Source organism: Gobius niger (genome assembly GCF_951799975.1).
Source record: "Gobius niger genome assembly, chromosome: 3".
Classification (NCBI taxonomy): Eukaryota; Metazoa; Chordata; class Actinopteri; order Gobiiformes; family Gobiidae; genus Gobius; species Gobius niger.
Window position 1 is genome coordinate 29,055,826 of NC_136854.1, and position 25,993 is coordinate 29,081,818.

The 25,993-nt window shown below is 41.3% G+C and overlaps 1 protein-coding gene across 1 annotated transcript in view; it reads left to right on the forward strand.

Annotated features, from left to right (window-relative positions):
- xylt1 (xylosyltransferase I) overlaps window positions 1-25,760 on the forward strand; it is an 80,216-nt gene extending 54,456 nt beyond the window's left edge. Inside the window, exons 6-11 of the mRNA XM_079552730.1 lie at window positions 329-545; window positions 1,208-1,384; window positions 3,651-3,916; window positions 10,484-10,682; window positions 18,177-18,510; window positions 23,117-25,760. Coding sequence (XP_079408856.1) covers window positions 329-545; window positions 1,208-1,384; window positions 3,651-3,916; window positions 10,484-10,682; window positions 18,177-18,510; window positions 23,117-23,439 — 1,516 coding nt within the window. The 3' untranslated portion in view covers window positions 23,440-25,760. The remainder of the gene's footprint in view (window positions 1-328; window positions 546-1,207; window positions 1,385-3,650; window positions 3,917-10,483; window positions 10,683-18,176; window positions 18,511-23,116) is intronic.
- Window positions 25,761-25,993: the final 233 nt, after the last annotated feature.

A 25,993-nucleotide genomic window follows, 5' to 3' on the forward strand; every position in this document is an offset into this window, starting at 1 on the left:
AATTTGTTACGTGTCACTCAAAAGCGAAAGACTCTCTTAAATCCTGTATCATTCAAAATTAACTTAATGAAGTTCTCAGTTAACAGAGTTTAGTGCTTCGCCTGTTGAGCTGGCAAAAGGTGGCGCTGTTTATTGGTTCCTTTGTTATCTTATCTGATTACATTCTTCTAACGCTATATGTCTCAGAAGGTAATTTAAAATAATACATAAACCAAACAACTCTTTGTGCCTTTTGGCCACCACCAGTGTAATCATTTTGGCTACTATTGTCCTAATTTAGCCTCAAAATACAGCACTGAAGCCTTATTTTAATGTGTTTTACCTGCAGGTTTATCCGTAAGCAGGGTCTGGACCGCTTGTTTTATGAGTGTGACACACACATGTGGAGACTGGGCGACCGCAAGATCCCGGAGGGCATCTCGGTGGACGGAGGCTCAGACTGGTTCTTGCTAAATCGCATGTTCGTGGAGTATGTCATCAACTCCCAGGACGACCTGGTCACCAACATGAAGCGTCTCTACGCCTACACTCTGCTGCCTGCCGAGGTACTCCACTCAATAGCAACAAACCATTGTATCACAGCACAAGAAGCACACTACCATAGTTTATTCCCTATTCCCATTTTCAATTATGTTGAGTAGGGTCACACCCTACTGATCCGAGTTATTTTATATAAAAATATTAGTAATACCTGGACATTATATGTATAGGTACCCAAAATTAAAAGCTTTTCTTTCTTTATAATAAATTGCATACTTAGTCTCAATAATACAAATAAAGCGCCTTTAACAAATATAACTAAAAGTAATTTTATCAACCTAAATATTGTAGCTTGAGTGAATCAGCTGTTTACCACAATTTAATTGAGTTTTTTTATCCAGTGCACATTTTGGCTGTTCCAAAAATAGCTCCTTATTTCTCTGCCTGTGCCATTTCTGTTTATCTTGAAAATGAACGGAGGCCAACAAAACTGTAACGTGAAAGCATGGTGTAAATCCTCCCTTTTCAGCCAAATACAAGGATTGGATGAGAATTGAATTGGGCGAATGGGATGTTTATCATGAGCCTTTCTGTGCTGCTACTCCATTTCCTCTGGTGAATTGGATGGTGGGCAAAACCTATAAAAGGCTTTGCAATTTTCTGATTTTACTGCTTCTCACTTCAGCTTTTTTTTTTTCCTCTTTTGTGTGTCTCCCCTCCACTACAGTCATTTTTCCACACTGTGCTGGAGAATAGCGTCTACTGTGAGAGCATGGTGGACAACAACCTGCGCATCACCAACTGGAACCGCAAACTGGGCTGTAAATGCCAGTACAAGCACATCGTGGACTGGTGCGGCTGCTCCCCCAACGACTTCAAACCGGCAGACTTCCATCGCTTTCAGGTGAATAGATTGCTCCAGAGAAATCTCGTTGCTGATAATTGGATAGTGCTTATTTGTGAACTTTGTGAAATAGAAATGCTGTCGTGTCACTAATAGAGTCATTACTGGTAACGTCGATACTGTCAAAATAGGACAATCAAATAGCAATCGTGCTTTAATGGTTGCTACTCTCAAATCGCAAAGAGTGCAGTTGTTTTGGTGATGTAGTGCGCTGTGAATACCACAAAATAATCTGTCTCCATTCGGATTTACTATGCATGAGCCATGCTAGCCTCCTAGACCAATAGTTTAGCACTTCATATTACTCAATCCAAATGATCACAATGATCACAATTACTCAATCCAAATGATACTAATTCAAAGCAACCTACTCTAATTTTGGCAAATATTAATAGCATTTTTTCATCAACCACCTTTTTATACTCAATAAACCTATATTTGTGAACGGTTCTTGTTTTTTGGTGTGTGGGCATTTCAAAGTGAGCAGACTTTTTGATCCCAGCGTTTTCACATAGCGGCTCAGTCCTGAGAGCACTGACGACAGCGGTAGCCTCTCTGTCCTTCACACCGCAGTGAAAGACTGACCTCACTGCTCTGTGCCCAGGCGCGTGTTCCCGCTGTCTGGCTGCAGTCTGGCCGTGAGCAGTGCCAGCACATTACCACAGGTCCCTGGCATCACCGCTCCGAGTCTGTGGTATCAGAAAAGTCCAAAAACCTTGAACAAAAGCAGTCGCTTCCAACCAGCCAGCCCGTGCCCGCCAGACCCTAAGTATTAATGGGGCTTAATATCCCAATTTCTCTTTGAACCTTTGCACTGGGAAGATAGACCGACTAAAGCGCTCTTTAATTTGGTTTGCAGATGAGACGAATAATTACAGTGCAACTATCTGGGTTCTCACATAATGCTTTTGGAGAGTGCAGCCCAGGACAGGGGTGATACAGAAGAGTATAGTAAACTACAGCACTTTTGCAATGTATCAATAGAAAAATGAAAATCTTCCTCCATAGATTATGTGATTTAATGTCATTTATTGACATGATTTTTTTTTCTCTTTACTGTTACAAGAAGAAACTCATCCCCTATAAGCCTGGATTCAGTATGTTTTGTGCTGAATCTCCTTTCCCACGCAACTCTTCCTTAAATAGACTTTTTAGACTATATGGCTGGTTGGATTATGGCTGGACCTAAGTTTGATTTGCACAAACGTTTGTTATTACTTAAACTAAGTAACCTTAAAGGAACTATATGGAGTTTAAACATTTTAAAACTACTGTTCCGGCCATGTTCTAATGTGTAGAATGAGCTCAGACCTATTCATCACAACTGCCTCTAAAATCCTGCACTGTCACTCAAAAAGGTGTTAATTCGGGTCAGAAGTGCCGTCATGCACGAGCTTAACATAGAAGCTGCAGTTACACATAAGACCTGAGGTGGCAGTAGTGAGCATAAAATGACTAACTTGCATCTAGCCCCTTTAATAAATCCTTTTCGTTGTCCCTCTGGGGGTAATACAAGTGTTAATAGGATGATTGGGGTGTCTTTCATGGTCTCTGTCCAGAAAACCACAATTGCAACTTTCCCTGTACCAGGTCGGAGGCGCAATACACACTAATGGAACCAGAAAGAAGAAGCTAACGGCAAAGCTAACTTAAACAGTATTTACAGCCAAGTTTGAGTGAAAAAAATTATCTTCATTGTGTAATTGGATGTACAATATCCTTCTCTCCCCGCAACATACTACAACACCTGCAGTGGCACTTATGGCCTCAAGGGGTATGAGTTACTTAGTGCTGATTTAATTTTTTTAATTATTTTCTGCTATTGTGTTGTGAGGTATGCAGACTTCCAACAATCTCAATTCTGCTACACTGGAAGACTCGTAACTTCTCAAAATTCCACCGAATTCATGCTTTACTTTCTTTTTCTTTTGAAGAGAGTATGTCGTGGTAAACTGTGCCAATTATCTGAAAAGCATCTTTTGTGTGCCCTGAAAGTAGTGGAAATTTCATGATGTGCTGTCAACCACAAGCAACAGAGTGGTGTGGACAGTCTTTTACAGCAGCCGACAAAGAGGGATCAGCCCAATTTATTCACAAGATTAGCTTTTTTTTTTATATATATAAACCGTGTTTTCGAAAACTTGTAGTTATTTTGGAATGACTACTCCTTTTGTCGTCTGCTTGTAAAATGATTTTGTACAGTTTGGCATCTTAACCCAACTCTGTTCCCCACTCACTTCCTTGACTTCTTGTCTTCTTTATTCAGCAAACCGTCCGTCCAACCTTCTTTGCCCGGAAGTTTGAAGCCAGCGTGAACCAGGAGATTGTAAACCAGTTGGACTCGTATCTGTATGGCCCTCTGCCCCATGGGACCCTGGGCATGAACACCTACTGGGAGAACATCTATGACGAGCCTGACGGAGTGTCAACTCTGTCGGACACTCAGCTCACCTACTACCACTCCTTCTCCCGGCTGGGGCTGTCCCGCGCCACCGCCTCTCTACAGGGGAACCCGAATGACCACAGCTGCAGGTTAGTCCTCCGAACACACTTGAAAACACAGTGGGTTCAGGAAGTATTGACACTCCTCTTAATATTCCCATCATGATGTGAGTCGAAAAACAACACAACTATGAGTTTTTTGTTGGGTCATTTGGGTTGGGTGCTAAATAGCGAGTGCAAGCTGAAAAAAATAATATGGCTTTTTACCATTTGAAAAGGCATGTGTTTAGGCTCTCAAATGTGACAAAGAGAGAAAGCGGAGTAAAAAACAAAAAGCACAACTCTGCTGCTAATCCACTTTTGCACTTGCTTCTCGTTTTGCACATGAGCAAACGCTTGTTAATAAATGACCTCCTTAAAGATGCATTATGCGACTTTTTATGTGAAAAAGGCAAGTTGATATTTGTGCGTATTTGACCTTGTAGTGACCCATCAACTATGAGTTGTCAGCATGGAGCCTTTACTTTTGATCACAGTGGTCTCTACAATTCTCTAGGGTCAATTGTTTTGTTGGTTTTCTGGTCAGAGGGTCAGTCAGCAGTGAAAACCTTCCAAACATTTGGTCCTAGAGCGTCCGAGAGACCACTGTGATGGAAAGTTAAGGCGCCATGTTAACCTCTCATAGCTGATGGGTCACTACAAGGTCAAATACACACAGCTATCAACTTTTTTTTTTTTTTTTCAAATAAAAAGTTGCATAATGCACCTTTAATGTTCTGCTAAATCCAAATTTCCCCCTCGTCAACATATATCGACTCCTAGATAAATTTGTGAAGTATGATTACTCTGGTGAATAAACACACCAGAGTATTCATATCAAGGTACACCACAAAATACAAAATACTGGAATTATGGTCAAATCTTTTAACTCTCACCTGAACTGAGCACATTTTCTCCAGTTTGGCTTTACCCAAATCTAAAGGCTTCTCAAAAGCGTCAAAACAATGACAAACATGAGGATAAAAATACAACAAAAAAGCGACAAAAGAACGACATAAACAAGTGACAAAAGTGAGGATTAAAAAATGATGAAAAGGAAAGCCATATAAAGAGAGACAAAAACGTGCCGGAAAAGCAATAAAAACACAACTAAAAAGTGACAAATCCATGACAAAAAAGCAAGGACAAAAAGTGATGAAAGCAACACAAAATGATGAAAACAAGACCAAAAAAACTGCTATAAAAACCAGGCAAAACAGAGACGAAAACACGACAAAAACGCTTCGAAAAAGTCACAATCAGTTCTGTAGGTCTGAGCTTTCAAATAAGGCGTTACGCTGGCCTATAGGCTGTAAGCTTTTAGGTTTGGGTAAAACTGAACTGGAGAAAATGCACTCAGTTAAGGCAAGGGTTAAGAGGTTAAAAAATCTGAGCAAGGACCCCACACACTCCTGTTGCTCAACACTGGGCAGTGGGGAGGCCTGAACCCAATGTATTATGCCTTTACTATTTGTACAAATTATTGGAGCGCACCTACTCCACTCCCAGGAGCCTTTGACCGTGGCACTATTATCCTGAAGGCCGCGCCTACATGTATGTAAGCATGAGGGGTCAACATGCTCTGAAAACCATTTGTGTTTGCTCCCAACACGGCGTGATCGTATGTCATAGCAGCCGCATGACAATAGCTCTCTCCAGTCAGCAGCGGGAAGCATAATCTAGACCTATTCATTTTGAAACAAGATACGGCTCTGTCAGTTTAGCCCAGGGAATCAGGATAATGACTTCATACATACTTTAAACCAGGCTGCTAATAGGTATGTGACCTTTAGTGCGCTGACAGTTATGAACATGGTGTAGTTAGAAAATTTGCACAGTTGGAAAAGAAAAGAAAAAAAAAAAAACCTGCCCAGACTTGCACTCGGACGCTGGTTGAGGGGTAAATTCTGTGAGACACGTTTAGTAATAACATAACATATTGCGGAGGAGTTAATTGTGTTCAGTCTTAAAATCAACCCTCTCAGCTCATGAACAAACAACAGAACCGATTAGTGAAGTGGTTTAGGTGCTGGTGGATACCACTGAAAAAACAAAAACAATCCCTGAAGTACAGCTTGACAGCACATTTTAGGTTCATTTACTTAGCTGTCACAAATTTGTGTCAGTTTTACTCTTAACGCCCTGCATTTTCTCTGGCTCGGCTTTACCCAAATCTAAAAGCGTCTTGACTGGAGAGCAACAGTGTAATGTCTCATTTGAAAACTAAGACCTACAATGCTGATCTTAACTTTGTTGTCGCCGGGTTTTTGTCACGTATTTGAATGTTTTTTGTTGCGTTTTCATTTTATTTTTGTTGCTCCTAAATCTCTTTTTTTGTTGCTTTTCATCATGTTTTTGTTGCTTTTGTCACTCTTGTTGCTTCTTTCTGGGTTTTTTTTTTTTGTTACTCTTTTGTGGCTTTTTCATCACTTTTTTTGTTGCTTTTCAGTCACATTTATGTCACTTTTTCATGACTTTTTTGGGTTTTCATCATTTGACGCTTTTTTCCAGACGCATTTAGGTTTGCGAATTGCCAAACTTGAGAAAATGTCCTCAGTTCAGGTGGGGGTTAAGAGACTAATCAACCTTGAGGTGCTTGAACTACGGCTATATTTAGTGGTAGCTGATCTTCACTCATAAAGTAAGCTGCAGAAATAAACAGCCCAAACTTTTTTGTTTAAAATCAGTAGTATAGACATTTTATGAGTCCACAATAATTACATCTTCATTTCACAAGATGCCGAAGGCGCCTTAAATAAAACATAGAAATAAAAAAAAAGCCCCCAAAAAATTGTTGGGTGAGGCTGAAAGCTATTTTGAAGAGAAACAATTAGCTGAATACAATACGTTGGCTGAAGCTAGAGGAAAAATAAAGTCTGAAAAGTGCTGCGCTGTGACTTAATCCAACCACTCACTGCTTTATGAGGCTAATAATTAAATACATGAGATATGTGGCATGACTACACAGCGCCTGCTTTATTGATCTGCAGCGGCCATTACCAAAACCCAGCCGTAAAGAAGAAACAGACTTTTTAATTTGAAGTTAACTATCTTTTTGCTACACCCATATGTTGCGTGTGTGGCCCTTTTTCCGGCGCGCGTGCAGAATTTAGATGTGTCAGCCGCAGATGGACTGAGTGGCCTTGCTGTGAGACAGGAGCGAGGGGCCGGACTTGGCTTTTCTCGCGGCCCGTTGTGACTTGATTGGAAAGGCTGCAAAGTAGAAGCCTGCTTGAATAGAGCTTCTGTGCAGGATACGCCCAGTGTTCCTCTTTCTCGCTGCCGTAACACTGCAGTGGGGCTTTAGGAGAAGTCGGGGAGATTGATGCCTAAAACCAGGGGTGGGTAGCAATGAGTTACTCAATAGGTTGTGTTCACGTGACATCCTAAATTTCTTTAGAGCCTGTTGTTAAAAATTTAGATGGAGGGGAAGTCCGATATCCGTGGAAGAATCTGCCTTTAACATCATACAAGTTGCTCATGTTTTTAATTGGTTGATCTCAGTTATTATTAGATCTATCTGTCTATCTTATTATCCATCCACATTAAAGGGACTATACGGAGTATTTTCCTCCCCCTACATGTTCCAGCCATGTCCTATTGTGTAGAATGAGCTCAGACCTGTTCACCACAACTGCCTCTAAAATCTTGCACTGTCACTCAAAAAGGTGTTCATTCGGTCCGAAGTGCCGCCATACACGAGTTTAATATAGAAGGTGCAGTTACACGTATGACCTGAGGTGGCAGTAGAGAGAATAAAATGGCAAACTTGCATCTTGCCCCTTTAAGCTCCTCTCTGTCTGAGAAATGAAAAGATTCTCTCTTAACATATTGGCGTAATTGCTGCCATTTGTAAGGACTTTTGAGTGATTAAAATAACAGGTTTTTCGACCTAATCCTGAACTAAAAGATGATCATGGGGTCAACATGTGGCACTTCTGCTTGGATATTTATTTTAAATTACCCATTGAGGTATAATGGCCCCTGCCGCCATCTGAAAGGTCGAGATTATCAAATTTAAAGACTGCAGTAATCATTTGGCTCACTCCTTTTTGCTTCTATGTACATGAGCCAAATTCTTTTTCAGTGGGCCAGATGCAAGTTGGCCATTTTATACTCACTACTGCCACCTCAGGTAATACGTGTAACTGCACTTTCTATATTAAGCTCGTGCATGACGGCAATTCGGACCCGAAATAACAACTTTTTGAGTGACAGTGCAGGATAGGTCTGGCTTCATTCTACACATTAGGACATTGCTGGGACATGTAGGGGGAGGAAAATACATAATTTTAAATTTGTTAAACTCTGTATAGTCCCTTTAAGTAACAACACTCTTGAATAGTACTTGAGTAGTTATTTTGGCTACTCTATCCACCTCTGGAAAGGAACAATTCTCCCTATGGCAAAACAGTGAAGAGAAAAAAAAAATGGCAGACAAAATAGGGCAAAATGCATGCACTGGAAATGAGAACAAGAGACAGACTGCTCGCTGCTATCCTTGTGGGTGTAAATATTTGCTGTTCTGCTTGTCAGGGTAGCATTTACCGGGCCGAGCTGACTCCTGGGCCTTTAGAGGAATACTGATGAGGCTATAGGCACCGGGGAGCAGAGAGGGTCTGTGTGTGTGTGGAGACGGATCTCATACCGAGGTCTCGAGAAGGCTGGAGGAGGGATAGAGAAACTGTGCAGTTGTCTCTGATGCTTACCACAGTCTGTATTGCAAGTTGAAAATACTGTTGCATAAGATGAAGTGTTAAATGAACTAAACAGATCAAAAATATTTAAGAAAGGAAAACCATAGCCAGTATTCCCCCCTTAAGTTATTTTATTATATGTATTTTTCAGGTAGAAGTAAAAAAAAAAAAGTATGTTGCAATGAAACTATTTAAACTACTCAAATCAAAAGTTTCGTAACGCGCCAATACCGTCCTCTGGCAACAGTGACCTCTGACAAACCCTGAACCCACGGACACAATCTTTAATTTTCTGTTCCTCGTCGACGCCTGTGGTCCCGCCCGCCATTTATCATATTTAACCATCCATTCCGCTTCAGGGCCCGAGCACATGTTCAGGCCACCGCTGCAAATTAAAACAGTAATTAGAACTAAGGGAGGTTCTCATTAACGGACTTTGAGGTTCAACAGTACAGTAATAACTTAACCACTGACAATTACTTTGCTTTAATTTACACAAAAACACATGCGATCATTAAAAAAGAGGTGATCTAAGCAACAAGCTCATCCCATTCATCGCCCCGTTAAGAGCCACACATGTGTTTGTTTTATATTATGCAAGTCAGCATTTTTGTCCATTACACCACAAGCAATATACAATACAGAGAAGTGTTACTCTTAAACTCTTGGTGCAAAAATACTTTTTGGTGCTTGTATAAAATAATTGGTTTGAGTATTTTAAAGAAAAACTATGTAATGTGTTTACCTTAATAAATCCTTTTCATAGTCCTTCTGGAGATAATACAACTGTTAATGGGATGATTTCATTTCCCCCGGTGTCTCTGTCCAGAAATCCACCCTTGCAACTTTCCTGCCCCCGGGTCTGAGGTCCCAATACACACTAATAGAATCACAAAGAAGAAGCTAGCAGGCTAACGGGCAATGCTAGCTGCGAGCTAGCGCCACTTAAAGGGACTATATGGAGTTTAAAAATGTTAAAACTTTTCATCCCCCTACATGTTCCAGCCATTTCCTAATGTGTAGAATGAGCTCAGTCCTGTTCACCCCAACTGCCTGTCATGCATGAGCTTAATATGACTAACTTGCATCTACTCCCTTTAAACAGTGTTTACAGCCATGTTTGATTGAATAAAATGATCTCCATTGTGTAATTGAGTTGTGGCACAATGTACAATATCCGTCTCTCCCTTTGTCTTTTCTGTCAGCGTAGTATTTCCTCTCACGGACAATTAATGAGTAAAGCAAAACTGTAGCATGCAATGACACCTGAAGTGGCTCTTATGGCCTCTTGGGACATGAGTTACTTAGTCCTGCTTTAAGGGATTATAAAGTGCTGTAGGATGTGGACAAAAGCAACACTGTAAGCACACAGTATTATCTTGTTGAACAATGAGACCCTAAATTTGAGTTAGGGCACTTTTGCGATATACAAACGGCGATAACACAGCCTGGAGTCAGGCCAGGGTCCCACGAATGTCATCTTTTCTTAGTCATTTGTGTTGATTTTTTACCATTTATGATGCTTTAATCATATCTCTATGAAGTGACTCCATTATCAGACAGCGCTCTGGCCCCCAGGTTGGGAACCACTTTGTAGAGCAAGTTGTGCAACAGCTAGCTCATCAGCTTCATCAGCATGGTCCACACATGTCTTTGACCAATTGGTATTCTACAAAAGGTCACTGAATTAATGACCAGCATGTCGCACAATCATGAGCCACTGTAACCTTCACTTGCAGCATAAATTAGCATCAGGCGCATTAGCATGTGCAAGGTCTGACTAGCCTTATCCAGATGAATCAAGATATGCTGCTCACCTTACACCGCTGGGCCCTAAAAGCGGCGCAGCGGGTAGGTCAACACGGATCAGGTTAGCTAACGACTATGTTTTTTTCTCCCCTGTCCTTGTGTGCGCTGCCAGGTACTTCCCGATGGGACATCCCATATCGGTGCATCTCTACTTCCAAGAAGACCAATTTCAGGGCTACCTGGTCAGACACCACGCCACCAACCTGGCAACCAGCAAACTGGAAACCATGGAGACCTGGGTGTCTCCTAAGAAAAACTTCAAGCTCACCCTGCCTCCCAGCAGCACATTCAGCAGGCTGCAGTTCGCTGAGGTGAGTCAGCACATTGGCCCCTGTGTTGTTGTGCATTTGTTTTTCATTTACATTTACCTCTCTCTCTCGCTTGCTTGGCGTCACTTGCAAAACAATCAGTCAGGCGTTGCCAGTGTGAGGAAATGAGTTCCATTAAAAGCGTAAGCACCACATTGCAGAAACATAGCCCTATAGTATATAATTAGGGGTGAGATATACAGCCCATTGCAGTCGTGACCTTACATTCACTGCTATAGCGCCCTTGCCCAGACCCGTAGCTTCTCATTTTCAGACAATTAAACGGGACACTGTAATGGCCCTGTAAATGTAAATTGACTGGATATATTGGAGTTTATGGGGATGAGCACGCGTGTGTAGATTATTTGTTGTCTGCTAATAGGACTCCATCTCACCTTCACACTCCCATGCCTCCCCTGATTGTCTTGTTATGTTAATCTGTGTTTCTGTTTACCATGATGCCTGTTTAGGACACAACGGCCCGCTTTGACGTGACAGCCAGCCGCCAAGTGTCTGTTTAAAAAGAACAAAATGTGAATACTAAACAGGGCTGCACAATATATCACCAAATTATAGTTATTGCAATTTTAAGCCATGCAATACATCGCAAGAAGCCCCTATATATCACAAAATGACATGATCTTTTTTTGCTACCACCGCCTAAAACAAAAATAAATGTGAAAACTAATTACAAAATGTGGAAAAGTTCAGTTTAAGTCATGATTTTCCTAATATAGTTCCATTTAAGCCGTATTTTTGGTCCTGTCTTGTCTTTATGATAAGGGCCTGATCTTATGTTTCTAAATGCAGGCTTTAGACTAGACTTTTCGCGCTGGCGAGGTGCACTCTGTGTAATCTTCTGCTCCAGACTAAATGCAGTAAGTGGGTGGAACGGGGGCTGGACAGACACTCATGATCAATGGCAAAGTTATGTACAACAGTGGTCCCTCCTCAAGCCTTTTCTTCCTACAGACCAATGTTTTCTGCGGAGCGGGGGTGGCGGTGGTGAGGTCGGGGGGGCGCATAGAAGCACCAAGGGCTTGTTGTACTGACACCACCCCTCAGTCTCGTCTTTCTAAGCCTGGGCCACGCAAGCACTGGCGAACCGTTTGTTTGCACACAAGATGTCAGTCTCTTCTACGCTAATGCTGTTGTTGCCCAGGCGGAGGGTCGGTCTTGTGTTGACGTGTTTTCATTAAACTTACTGTGTTGAAATGGTTTTGTAAAGTATTGCAATAACATTGACACAATATTCAAAAGATTCAAAGATTGTAATTTTTTCTCATATTGTGTTTCAATAACGCTGATCAAAATGTATTCGTTATGCATTGATTTTCGGAAACATAAAAGCTATAACATAATGCATTTGTCGCCTCTGTTTTTCTTTATTGAGTTTTTTTTCCAAAGAAAATGGATAAAGCGGAAGAAAATAGATTTTTTTTTCCAGAATGTGCTATGAGTTGAGTTTGACCTTTCAGTGGTTTTACAAAGTGCGAAACGCTTTTTCTAACATAGCTGCACTGATGTCAGGCCCATGAAACCCTGAGTGACAGTGAAGTGATTTGAGCCGTGGCTGTTATCAGGATGCTCAGTCTAAGAAAGGCCTCTCTGTCGGCTGCTGTATAGAGGCTGTCACTCACTCACTTTGTCCATGTGTCATTTAAAGCTCAAAGACTTTAAATAAGACTCTGCAATAGCTTTATCCCTTTGTCCCCGTTGCAGATATCTCCCATTATGCTCGGGCAATATGTGGTTTGGTAGATAAACCATATGGTTGGCTTTAACAATGTGTTCCCTGCCCTCCTTTAGATGTAAAGCGGCACAGTTATGTCTTTTCAAACTCCTCTATAGAAGCTTCCCAGCTGCCTGTAAAGGACTTTTTATGACATGATTTAGTGGAGAACGACTTCCGCCCGCACTGTTAAAATTAGTGTTTCACCCCGAGACAGACTTGACATTGAGAGATACAGCAGTTTACCCTGCAGCGGATGAGTCTTCTTTTGACTGATGCTTTTGTCCTTGGTACTAAATGTATACACAAATTGAGATCAAAGATGAGAATAGATGACTGACAAGAAATGATAGCGTCATTCAAAAATGTATTTGGCAAAATTGCCATGTTACAGCGTTGTTTCCCTCTTCAAAAACATCCTTGGAGATGTTTTTGAGCCATCCATGCATGTTGAATCCTCTACTATTCTAGCTCAGCTTATAATGCTCCTTCCCACAATGCTAACCCTACTCACCTAGAAAGAGGTTTTTCAGTTCCTCATCTGTGCTAGGCTGTTTTCATGTTCAGGACATATCACATCAACAACTGCACTGACTAGTTGTTCATACTCATTAGTAATAGAGGCCATTGAACAAGCTTTTTAGGATAAAGATGGGAGGAGCAAGCTCAAACCCTCGATACTAGAGCAGCTTAGTCTTAACCCCTTAACCTGAACCGAGTACATTGTCTCCAGTTTGGCATAATCAAAATATTAAAGCAAAAAAGTGTCAAAAGAGCGACAAAAACGTGCAGGAAAAGCAATAATAACATTTTCAAAAAGCAGCAAAAATACACGTCTAAAGAGTGATGAAAAAGTGCCAAAAACAGGACAAAAAAGCAATGAAAAACAAATTCACAACAAAAAATCATCAAGAAAGCCACGAAAGAGCGACAAAAAGGTGACCAAAACATGACAAAAAAACAGACAAAAAAGCTTTTAAAAAAAATACGACAGAAAGGTTACGATCAGTTTGGTAGGTCTTAGCGTTACACTGGCCTATAGGCGGTGAACTCTGCTTGAGAAGCTTTTAGATTTGGGGAAAAAGCTGATCTGTTGAAAATGCGCTCAGTTAAGGTGAGGGTTAACAGTTTAAGGCACATTCTGCTGCTAGAGGTTAGTTGCTGATGAAGCCGCTTGAGATGAGGCGAAACAACACTGTCAATTTGAAAACAACCCAGTGCAGAGGATAAATGAAAACCTATCCAGTTACATAAACAAACAACTTGAAAAAGACTTACAAGCTTATATCATTCAGTGAGGTTATGGCATCTTATTCCTGGTGCTTTTCCTAGCTTTGTGTCCTTTACAATCACAATGAAACCCAGATTCAAACAATATGGGAAAAAAAAGAAAGAAGAAAAGACGTCATTATGAGCGTTTTATGGTAATATTGCCCCATATGTTTGCACTGCAGTTACTTGGATCCGTTATATAAGACCCAGAGTTGCTATAATTTAATTGACCCCTCTTGTATTTACACTGTGAACACCAAAGGACAGCGGAAAGGTCAGATGTAATTTTAGACGCACTAGGTCAGATCCAGCCCACAAGCCGTTATTACTTAATGTAGATGTATTTAATAGGCACACGCATAATGTTTACTTGCGTCATAACATAATATCTGTTTATATTATTTTGTTTGCTCTTACAATCATTAAATATAATGTCCGTGTTTATTGGACAGGTTAGCTCAGAGTGAAAGAGGATGAAGACTGGGGAGAGACAATCGGCAAATTTGACCTGCATTCTTGCTTTTGTACTTCAACGTTTTCTTTGTCCTTTCTTAAAAAAAAATGTCTGTAACTCTTGCACAGTGCCATAGGTGTGACAGTCTCCTTTGCGGGTTCCTCCATTGTGTACATGGCGTCCTTTGGGACTCCTTCTGCGCCGCATTGAACACCTGTGTGTGATTACCCCACACAGAAGTGCCGCTAATAAATGCCAATAGTGTCTGGAGGGCCGTTTACAGCCACGGTCACAGCCCACGGCCTCGTATGGGCTGGGTCTGTCCGTGCGGCCGCCTGATTAAAAATCCCTGTGTTTAATAGATGTGTCAGACCCAAGGCGCCAGTGTCTCTCTCCCGGGGGCAGAGGGCGGCAGAGGTTACGGGGTCACAGGGAAGCACTGGGAAAGAGCACAATTATAAGATGGGAGCATTTTATGTGGTGTATTAAATCAGGTGGAGAGTGGTATAGGATAAAACACAGAACTGTAAAATGTATAATGTAGGATCCATTAGCTCTCGTGGTTTTGTGAGGGGGATCTGTTTATAGTTATAGCTATACTAAACAGTTATATGGTTAAACATGGACATAGCATTACAAGACAGAAAATGAGGAAGACGATTTATTGTTTGCAAAGGGACTTTAATTTGTTGTATTTTTTCCTCTGGCTTTTTGCCTCCTTGGGTGTTACAACTATCCCGTATTGTTTAGTGATTTGCCTATTGTTTTAGCACAGATTAGACGAGATGCAATCTTGTCCGTTTTTCCCGCTCTAAAATTGGCCCAAAGAATGAATTGGTGAGCAGCAAGTGTTGCTTTTGAGACATAACTGTTTAAAGTAGAATTCATATTTCACATGTTAAATAACTTCAGGAGCAGTGAACTTTGTGAGAAAACTTCAGTATGAAACTAATAAAACCAAACTAAAAAAAACACACATGCATTTGAAAACATACACACTACACTATATCTACAAAGTGTATACATTATGAATCCCAGGACATATTTCTACCTTGATAACTGCAATTATAATCTTTACGATTTGTAAACTGCAAATATAAAATTTGGACTTTATTGCAATTAGATGCAGGGCCTACACCGTTTCATCCTGTTTGATCTTTGTTCAATGAGCTCAACTTCTCTGGAGCGAAAATAATAGCTTAAAGTGATGGTCTGGAAGTGTAAATGTATTACAAATTTTATAAAATGTGCTAAATTGACCACCTGGTCTTGCTTTTTGATGTGAAGTAAGTCATTTGTATATTATTTTTTATAAAGTCTCTCCTAACCAGATCTCGGCAACTAATCAGAGTCTAGTATCCCCCCACGCTGACCAATGAGATGAGCTTTTCCTGTGAACAAGCCTGTCAGGTCCAATCAGGAGGGAGGGGGAGGAGCTTAATTGTTAACCTTTGAAAATTCTCTTCCTGCTCTCCTCATTTTGCAAACTAAGAAGGGCTTTCTGGTTCCAAACTTGCAGACTGTCTCTTTTAGAGAAAATAATCACAAAAGGCTACATTAAGAGCACGGTGCTTTAACCTCTGAGTTGGTGAGTGAGATGTGTGTTGGTCTTAAGCCAAAGCTTGTTGATAGAACCAGCCGGGACAGGTTGAACGTGGAGGTCAGAGTAAGCTATGGGCTCGGGCAGGAACGGGCCACAACCTAATACCAGTTTAACCCACTTTCACACTGGGGAAAATACTTCGCCTTTATTAATTACCCTCAATATTTAAAGCAAAAAGGTTCAAAATGAAACTCAGGTTATATTGAATGATTAGAGTTTTACTTGTAGAGGTCATGGGTTCACTGGGTTCATTTTCAGATACTTACTGTACGCCTCTTTGTAGATTAAAGACTAAAATATATATATCAGCATACTGTATCAACTCATATACATACTGCCCAAATTATAAAGGAATTGGAATTGAATATTAATTATCAACATGGTTCTTTTCATAGCTGGTTGTGGGTCGGGAGCCAGCCTTATCATGATCGATGCTTGAATAAATAGAATGTACTGTATTTTCAGACTGTATTTCATAACTAAGTTTACATTTTAGGCTGAAATAAGTATTTTCATTTGGTTCCGGATTGTTGTGGTGGGTTGAAGGTGGGCCAAGGCTATACCAGTTTGGCACCACTGTGTTCAAACACTCCTAACTTGTTTGCACTGTGTACGTTTTTGCTTAGTCTCACATTTTGTCTGATAATGAGTTATGACTGTTTTTTTTGTTTTTGTTTTTTGCTGTGTCATATAATAATCCATCACACTTTGTGCTCCCATTCTCTTAACTATATTTATTGAAGAGAGTGCAGTTCATTGTGGTTTGTTGGGTTAACTGCATGTGCGCCCGCGGCCTGGTGGAAGCAGGAGGCGGCTACCCACTCGTCTGGCCCGAATACTCTGCTCCTACGCGCCCACTGCAGACTCAACCTTGACACCAGTGGAGTATAATTAGTTTTTTTCTCGGCCGATGTGTGATGCCGGGTGAACTATGGGCAGTGTAGTCTCTGGGGACGCTCTCTACCCTCCGAACGCCAACATCCTCAGTGTTTTTTTCTCTCAACTACCTCAGCTTCCCTCCCCGCGGATTACACTGTGAATCCTATGTCGATACACGCTTCATTTTATCAGCTTTAAAACAAGGCTGCTGCCAATCAATTGTGAATGTGCTGGCCGGCGAGGCAGCCTTGAATACAGTAATGAGCTGTACACAAGACAAGCGAGTTGATTAGCAATTTGGAAATTAAAGACCAGTGTCTTCACAGGTCGCAAATGGCAGCCGTTGGGTCCAGTAATTGAGATTAAAATGTGTTCGACGGAGAGCTCAGAAATGCGTTCTTTTCCGCCTGTCTTGTTTATGCAGGCTATTTATACAGGACGTGGCAATCTCTATTCTCCAAGGATGTTATAGAGAGGCCGTTCCCGTCAGGCATCGATCGTACACAAAGGTGAAGCTGTGTTAATCAGCTGCATTGTAAAGACTGAGCTTCCTCTAAAGCCTCCTTGCCACTCACACCCCGCCAACTGCACAGGCATCAGTCACTGTCGGGACGCCCCATGTCTGGCGTTGATCTCTATCCAGCCACATCATGCAGTCTGAGCGCCTGGTTCTAAGTTCAGCTTTAGGTCTTTAAGAGGAACTGTAACTAGACACTTTGATAAGATATCTAATTTGGGGATAATTGCAAAGACTTTTTTTTTGTATCTGTACACTTCACTGTCTATTGAAAATTTTGTCACGCTCTTGACGCTTTTTTTTTTTTTTTTCGCTTTTTGTGGCTTTTATTGTCACATTTTCGTCGCATTTTTGTGACTTTTTTGTTTACCCTTTTGTGGCATTTTTGTCACATTTTCATTGCTTTTTGGGGGCTTTTTTGTGGCTTTATTGTTGCAGTTTGGTCGCATATTTGTCTAAGTCACATGACATAACTTAAGGGAGCTTTTGTAGCTCTTTTGCAGCTTTTTTGTCACATTTTGTCACATTTTCATTGTTTTTATGTCACTTTTGCGTCACTCTTTTGTGGCTGTTTTTGTTACGTTTTCATCTTCGTCACTATTTAGATTTAGAATTTGGGTAATAGCAAACTACTAACTAAATCCATCAGCATGAGTTCTGTTGTCCAACACTGAGCACCTTTCTCCCGTTTGCCCCTCGTCAAATAATACTTTGTTAGCTAAATCATTTGCTTTTGCATATCACATCCACAGTTGTAGCACTTATATAATATACTAGTGGGAGAGAGATAGAAGGGGAGTATGGCACTGTTTGATGGAATATGCACACTATAGATAATTCCCTGAGATAATTGAGGCCTTGTATTGGTTAAGTTAATTGTCTTCTCTGCAGTGCTTAATTATTCACTGTGGGCTGTGTTGAGCACTCAAATGATTTCCCAGCCTTTCACAGACTCGGCTTTTGATGTTTGCGCTTACCTCATTCTGTCACTCAATCCCCGCTTCCTGTTTTCTTCTCTCCCACTTTCTCCTTCCTGTCAGGTCGGCACCGAGTGGGATGCCAAGGAGCGGATGTTCAGGAATTTCGGCGGCCTGATGGGGCCCATGGATGAGACTGTGGGCATGCAGAAGTGGAACAAAGGCCCAAACGTGACGGTGACGGTGGTGTGGGTAGATCCTACTAACGTCATAGCCGCGACCTACGACATTCTGATAGACGCCAGCGCGGAGTACACGCATTACCGGCCGCCGCTGAATCAGCCGCTCCGTCCAGGCGTGTGGAGCATCAGGATCCTGCACCACTGGAGTCCTGTGGCCGAGCTGCGCTTCCTCATCGCCCCGCTGGCATACAGCAAGCGCCAGCCCATAAGACGAGGTGAGGAGAGTGGTAGTAGAGAGGCAATGTCCCCAAAAACGGACTTTTATCATGCAAGATTTACAAAGCTCCTCATCAAAACATACCTTAAGTGGTGTTTTGTTTCATGTTTGCACGTTTCAGAGATCCTGCATATTCAGTCTGTCTCTCTTTTCCACACACAAAACGCCAGCCCACACTGCGGGAGACTTCACACAGAGATTTTTCATGAAGTTCCTCTGACTTTTTACAGTCTATGGGTCTTTGGGTTTTGTTTTTGCACTGCTGCCTTAGTCACGAGAACACACGAGGGGAAATGTGCCCTCTGCTGGCATGTTGTTTAACTGCATTTTATATAATCTTAAAAATAGGAGTATTTTGTAGACACACACATTACTTTAAAGCCGAACTAAGTAAATCATGCCCCTAGAGGCCATAAGTGCCACTGCAGTAGTTGTGAAAGCCTGATAGGATCTTTAATGTCATGAAACTTCCACATTTAAGTGTCAATAACATTAAGCAGTTGCAGCTGGTGCTTAATAGGCCACCGTTTTTACATACTGAGATATGTTCTTACCTAACCTTAGACCAGTTGATATGTACCTGTCTGGTCTTTGTCCGTGCGCTCTGTCACGCAAACAGAGCACATACGCAGCCTCTCCCACATGTTATATAGCTCCAAAAAAGCTCACGATAGAAGCTACCAAGCTCTTCCACGTGTTCCCTATTTAAATAAAGTTACGTGAAGTGTTTTCATGCGAAGTATATTTACACAGAAATGTAGCATGTCGATTTTATAAGCAGATAAAAAGGGGTACTATAAAAAGAGGCTTAATGATATGAGGAGCACAGCGTCCGCGCAGTAACTCCTAAAGACTTCCCCCGCTCACTTCCGTCAATAGAAGCTGCGTGACTTGTAGAGAGCCTTTTACAACAAGCAGAAAATATATTTTCGGAAAGTGCTCTCGCATTCCTACCTCATGGTAGAGGTCCTGAGTCCTGTGTCGTCGTCCAGGGTGAGTTGGAAATCTGGGAAACATTACTACACTATATACTTTCTGCTTGTTCACAAGTTATCGTGCTAAAACTTGACGCTTCTTCAACTGTTCACTGCTAGCTTTCTACAAGTCACGCAGCTTCTATTGACGGAAGTGAGCGGGGGAAGTCTTTAGGAGTTACTGCGCGGACGTTTTGCTCCTCGTATCATTACGCCTCACAATACAGTGCCCCTTTTTATCTGCTTATAAAATCGACATGCTACATTTCTGTGTAAATATACTTCGCATGAAAACACTTCACGTAACTTTATTTAAATAGGGAACACGTGGAAGAGCTTGGTAGCTTCTAATGTGAGCTTTTTTGGAGCTATATGACATGTGGGAGAGGCTGCGTATGTGCTCCGTGTGCGTGACAGAGCGCACGGACAAAGACCAGACGGGGATATATTAACTCGACTAAGGTTAGGTAAGAACATATCTCAGTATGTAAAAACGGTGGCCTATTCCTTTAACTTGTGCTACTGTAGTTTGGGTAAAAAATATTTCCCCCTTGAGACTTTCAGTGAAGATTACGTCACTAGCAATAACACGACATGGTTACAATGATCCCAACAAAGCGCTGTGCAACCCAATAGGGACTCTTTGTAATAAGCCCATATCTGAGAAGCATATAATGTTTTCCTTGTTGCTTGTGGACACTGAGTCGCAGAGGAATGCACACCCGCACTTTTGTAATTTTTGAGGTCTTTGTGGTTTCTGTGATATTTTGTTGTCTCACATGAGAGGGGCGGCTTCCTGAATTATTACACCATTATTAAGTTGGTGCCGCTGTGACAAAAGCTGGAGGAGAAGTTTGTGAGTTTTTAAACCAGTAGAGCTTTGTGGACTGAAGTTGGTGGCGCATGCAATAAATCCATTACAGACAGAATCAGTTTGGATAACATCAGCCGAGTCCATAGACATGTCTATAATTTGTTCAGTGGATACTGAAATACAAAGTCATATTGTGAAAATGTCATGTCTCTGGCATTGGATATTTGATCCCTGGAAAATTAGACTGAACCGTGTTGTAAAAAATGTAAACACTGCCTATACATAAATGCAGTACAATGTTGAGTGTTGTTTTGTATCTACAGTTTTAGAGTAACACAAGTGGGTAGTGTTGAAGCTGCATCTCTTATTTTCTCCTGTTTGCAGACCCAAACTCTCACAATACCTTCCACTAGACAGCCAGCCTTTTTAGATTTTGATATACTCTATGTTGTGTTACGTTTTTCTATTGTTAGATAGCAGGTCTTATTCACCAGGGGAAAATGCAAATTGAAAATGGGATAATGCTGCTTTAGTCAAGACGTAATTCAGCTAAAATAAAGACAAATCTCTGGTTAAGCTCAGAGAAATTAATTACCAGCATTATTGGCCCATTATCTAATCTAAAACAATAAAGCAGCAGTCTGAACACACACGTGTACGCAGGCATCCTTGTAACTGCAGTGATGTCCTTTCTCATCAAGCCTGAGGCCCCTGAGAGCCACGTTGTTTGTCATCGAGTCAACCTTAATAACCTGCAGAGCCGCTCATACATATTAAACAGTGTGTTGAACAACAGCACACTTAGCTCTCCAAAAACAATGACACAATTAAATCAATCAGGCAGCGTGGATAACGGGCGCCGCGACATTGTTCCGGTCCGTAAGCTGTCCATCGGTTACCAAAGTCACTGGAGGGTTGGTAATGCTAAAGCGGCAAAATCGCGCCTTTCACCGTTTGATAATCTCTCAACGACAAAGAGAAGCAACAAATGAAGTGTCACTTTTGTCTTTAACCCGTGTCTCTGAGGGTTTGAGCTGGTCTTCAGTCACGCTGAGGAGGAGATGAAGTCTAAATCAGCGTAAATGTACCTATTTTTTTCCCCATTTTAAAACCCCCGAAAATTGAGGTTATTCCTAAGGCATTCCTAACATTGTTTGTAGGAATGAGATCATCCACACATTTCATACCTTTCAGGGAGGGAGTGACCGGGTATTGTTTACAATATCGGCCTACACCAGGCTGCTTCTGGGTGTACAATCCCTTATGAAATGCTTTATTATGATAAATTCTTATATCCAAAGGCATTCACTTCATAAGATATTGTTTGCAAAGGCATTAAACAGTGTCATGCGTTTGAATTACATTACATAAAGCCTACTGTAACCTCATAGGGGATCTTGAGGACAGGTGTGAAACAGTAGCAGGTGAGCCTCATTAGAAGAAAACACAACTGTCACTTGAGCTGGATCGAGACTAAACAGGGCTTGGAGATGTGTAAAAGTTCAGTATTAGTCCAACATTTCCGAATTCAGCTCAACTTTGCCCTTGTTCTGATCTTGATTTTGTGTTTTTTGATGACACTTCTGCTCGTGGAAAAACTTGCAATTTGTGTTTGAGTAAAGTGTAGCATATCGTGTTGAGATGTTTGGGTGAATTATTGCAGAAATTGCAGGTTCAATCTTGTGCAGCCCCCTGTGATGATGGATTATGATGATGATGGTGATGATGAACAACTAGAGACATTGTATGTTGAAATTGCTGCCCGGCAAGAGAAGTAATAAAAGAAGATGAAAAAGAAAAAAACACAACTCCAAAATAAGCATTCACTGTTCCAGCAGAAATGACTGATCCCAGATGATTGTGCGTTAATGAAAAGTAATTATGAATCCTTGGTTCCACTTATGCAGATCGGCCCTTTACCTCCTACACACAGCGACTTCAACTGATCATTACTTTAAATATAGAGCCGCTTCATTATCGAGAGGTAATAAACTGCACTAAAAGAATAATTAGTGACTGGTAGAGAATATCTAGTTGCTTTACTCAAGAACCTGCATTATGCTAAAGTCTTTTTAATAACTATTATAACGTTGTTTCCACATTTCAAAAACATTCCTGGATTAAATTAATTAAATGTGGTATCTCTGCACTGGCATTTTACCTCAAGTTGTTTATTCTACTTGATTCGTTCCAAGGATCATCAAACGTAGGGGTTTTAATGTCTAGAGGGAATCAGTAAATCAGTAAATCAGTATTATTTTAACCCTAAATCTACGTCTTATTCAAAAAGGCCTAGTTATGAAACAAAATGACCAAGTACAAGCAGAGTTGGTTTCCCCTGGTGGTGGTTGTGTGTCATTATCCTATGTGAGAATGCTGGGATGCCTTCCTCCTTCCTCCCCCTCCATAATTATTGCAGCATTTCTTGTAACATTTTGCGCCGGTGGATATGGCCTTACTCATGCAGCATTTTTCACAACGCACCAAGTCCACATTTGATAACAGAGGCTTCGACCACAGGCAGTTGATTGACAGCGTCTTTTTGTCACCAGCCCATGAAAAGAGGCGGTGTGTGCTCACATGAGGACTAGAGAAAGTCTGAGATGTAAGTTAGAGGGGCAGTGTGGAATTTGCAACCACATCAGAGAGAGGGGAGACATCCTATTGAGTTTGAAGGAGAGGAATCTCAATTTTATATCAATGTAATGGAATGACTCAGATTATGCAACACTGTTCTGTTGTTTAAAGCAATAATCCGAGTATTCAAGTAAGTTCAAAACTCTCACAGCATTGTTCTCCATTTCCTGTGTCTCCAGAGGACTCCCTGAAGCTGCACAACGGCCCGGCGAAGAACAGCTACATGGAGCAGAGTTTCCACGGCCTGAACCCGGTGCTCAACATCCCCGTGAGCCTGGAGCTGGTGGAGCAGTCCAAGAGAAACGCGGCTCTGAGCGGGACAGAGTTGGAGAGCTGGGTGGACAGTCTGGTGGGGGACATGTGGGAGGCCGTGGATGTGTGTGCCGTGGGTCTCAGCGCCTGTCCCGTCATGCAGGCCTGTCCCAAGAACCGCTGGAGCTCTTTGAGTCCAGACCCCAAATCCCACCTGGGACAGCCGCGTGCAGACGGACGCATCAGGTAGCAGCAGTGCCTCCACTGGGACAGGAGGCCAAGGATTGTTGCAGTTATTTATTTTAAAAAGGTTCAGGGACGGATCTGTGCACTTCCTGTCTCCAGAGGAAGTGGATTATGGTCTTGGTAAAGTAGAGTCATGCATCAGCCCGCTCCTGGGACTGTCCTGCTGGAGAATTATGCTGGCATTGCTTTTTCACTTTGTTTATTTGTTTCCACATGGCTTAGTTTTACTGTGATCAAACATAAAAATGTACAGCCTTTATTTTTTCTCGGGATGGATTGAAGTAAGCTCCTAAGCCCAATGTAAGGTCAACACTGCAGCAGACGTCCTGCTGCAAAAGGCCTTAGTTTATTGTTTATGAGGAGGGGGTACTGAGTGCAATGTGCCTCCAGTGTTGTGTCAGCACAAACTAAATGAGATATTTAAATGTTTTAATGTGCTGTACTGCAGAGTTGCAAAGGCGTTAAAATCATTTTAAACACAGTTGTTTGGCATCACACACTTAAAAGTGTGTTGTAGACCCACAGCAGCTCAGCGTGTTTCAGTTCAGTGCCTGATCAGAGCTGTTGTGCTAAATGAAAATGACAAATGCAAATACAGAGGCCTTCCAAGAATAATTAATTCAGTTTGGAGTGTAATAGAAATCTAATGTAGATATTTTCGCATTTCAAGTCCTAATCGCTTCATTTGTCATATTTGGAGACTAAGCGTTCAGAGCGTAGGTGTCTTTAATAAATCCCACATGTTATGACAGGCAGGGGATGAGCAACAAACTGTTTTTGTTACACAACTGCCTCAAACTTGAATCTCAAGCTGACCTTAAACTCTGTTTTAGTTCTGTGTCATTTTTACCTTTCTTCCAGTTGTTTCAAAGACACTTGATGTTGTAAATAATTATGGAGGGAGTCTCAAATTTGTGTGAATGATGAAAGTCCATGAGTATTTATTTATAAATTTATATGGAAACTGAGAAGTTTAGTCAGTGACTAAATAAGTGCATTGCTGCCTTGGCAGCATGATAAATATTTTTTTGTAAAGAAAGTCGCCTTTATTTACAAAGGCTCACAGCCTGTACTTTCTATGGCCGCACCTGTGTGTCAGTCTGTGTTCTGTCTCAATAGATCTTCTTGTTTCTCTTTGGCCTGTGAGGTCAATGGTCAGCTACCTAACGTCACCAAACCGAGAAGATGAAGAACAGTTATATACAGTGCACACTGGACACTGTCTGGACTTAAATGTTTGTCTGAGTGAAAGTAGTGTTTCATGCTGTGACAACAATGTGCAACTGACACAAGAACTGTGTCCTGACTGGAAATGAATTAGTTCACGCTATGGCACCTTTCTGATTGAATTTACATTTGAAGTACCTTTCCATCAATACATTCGGGACACATTCAACTCTGGGGATTGGCTGTGTAACAAGCACATGATGAGATCTATATTTGTTTTAGCTTAAATCATTGCCACCTGAAGTCCATTAGCCATGCTGCGTGACTGTCAGCAGTGTTTATCCACCAGTGAGAACTCTAGTAAAGCCTAATTAAATACATTACAGTTCATTAATGTCAAGTTCACCTTGTGTGTGTCAGATGTGTTGGTTACCACCGCCTCTCCTCCTCCCTCGGATCCACCGTCTGTGGATAGACAATGAGTAACATGCAGTGCCACTTTACCACACAGTACGCATACATCATGGCAGAGACAGTTGAGAATGGTGCATTATTAATGTGAAAGTCCTATTTTGTAACAAAATGATTAACAATTCTGAAAATGTACATAAGTATTTTGTAATGGATAATTGTTTCAAACTGGTATTGTACATGTAAATACAGATGTGGTTTTAAAAAATAATTATTCAGAGCTTTTTTGCAGTGTCAGTGATTGGACACAAAGAATAAATTAAATCAATGGTGTTTATTGATGAATTACATAATAATCTAAGTGTTTTGGACGGCGCCTGTTCTTTGCCTCAGAGAAAATACCAGATTGTTGTTATTTGTGCTGGAATGTATCGTTGAGCAACTGTTGCACAAACTTCTCACATCTTCTGTTTCTTTATTCCTTCTTTACGTTTTGTTCTCGGGGAGGCTCTGTGTGCCTTAGCTGACTTTAGAACCTTCTCTGTCTTTAACATAAAGTGTGTTCTCTTTCGTTTTGACCTTGTCTGAAGATCTGCCTTTGATTCGCTGGTACTGCAACACCAAAAAGATGTCTGCTGTTGTGTACATAATCATCAGGCCTTCTGTCTTCACCACCTGTTTTGATTACATGCCTTTTCTGAAGATTTTTGTTGTTGTACTTGACTGGCTTATTTTATGTTCCCCCTGACTGCTTTTTGGAAATAAAAGCTGAGAAATTTGATGTGTTGCTTGTGTTGTCTAAAGATACTGTCACTTATGGTCAAATGTGAAAATGCAGCAGCAAAGTAAACTAAAAGGTAAAAAAAATGGCTTAAATTCCTTAACTCTTGTGCTAGGTCAGACCCAAGTCTGGTTAAGTTGAGTCATACCATGGTCTGGGTGAATACTCGATTCTGATTGGCTAACTGGCGTTAAAACTG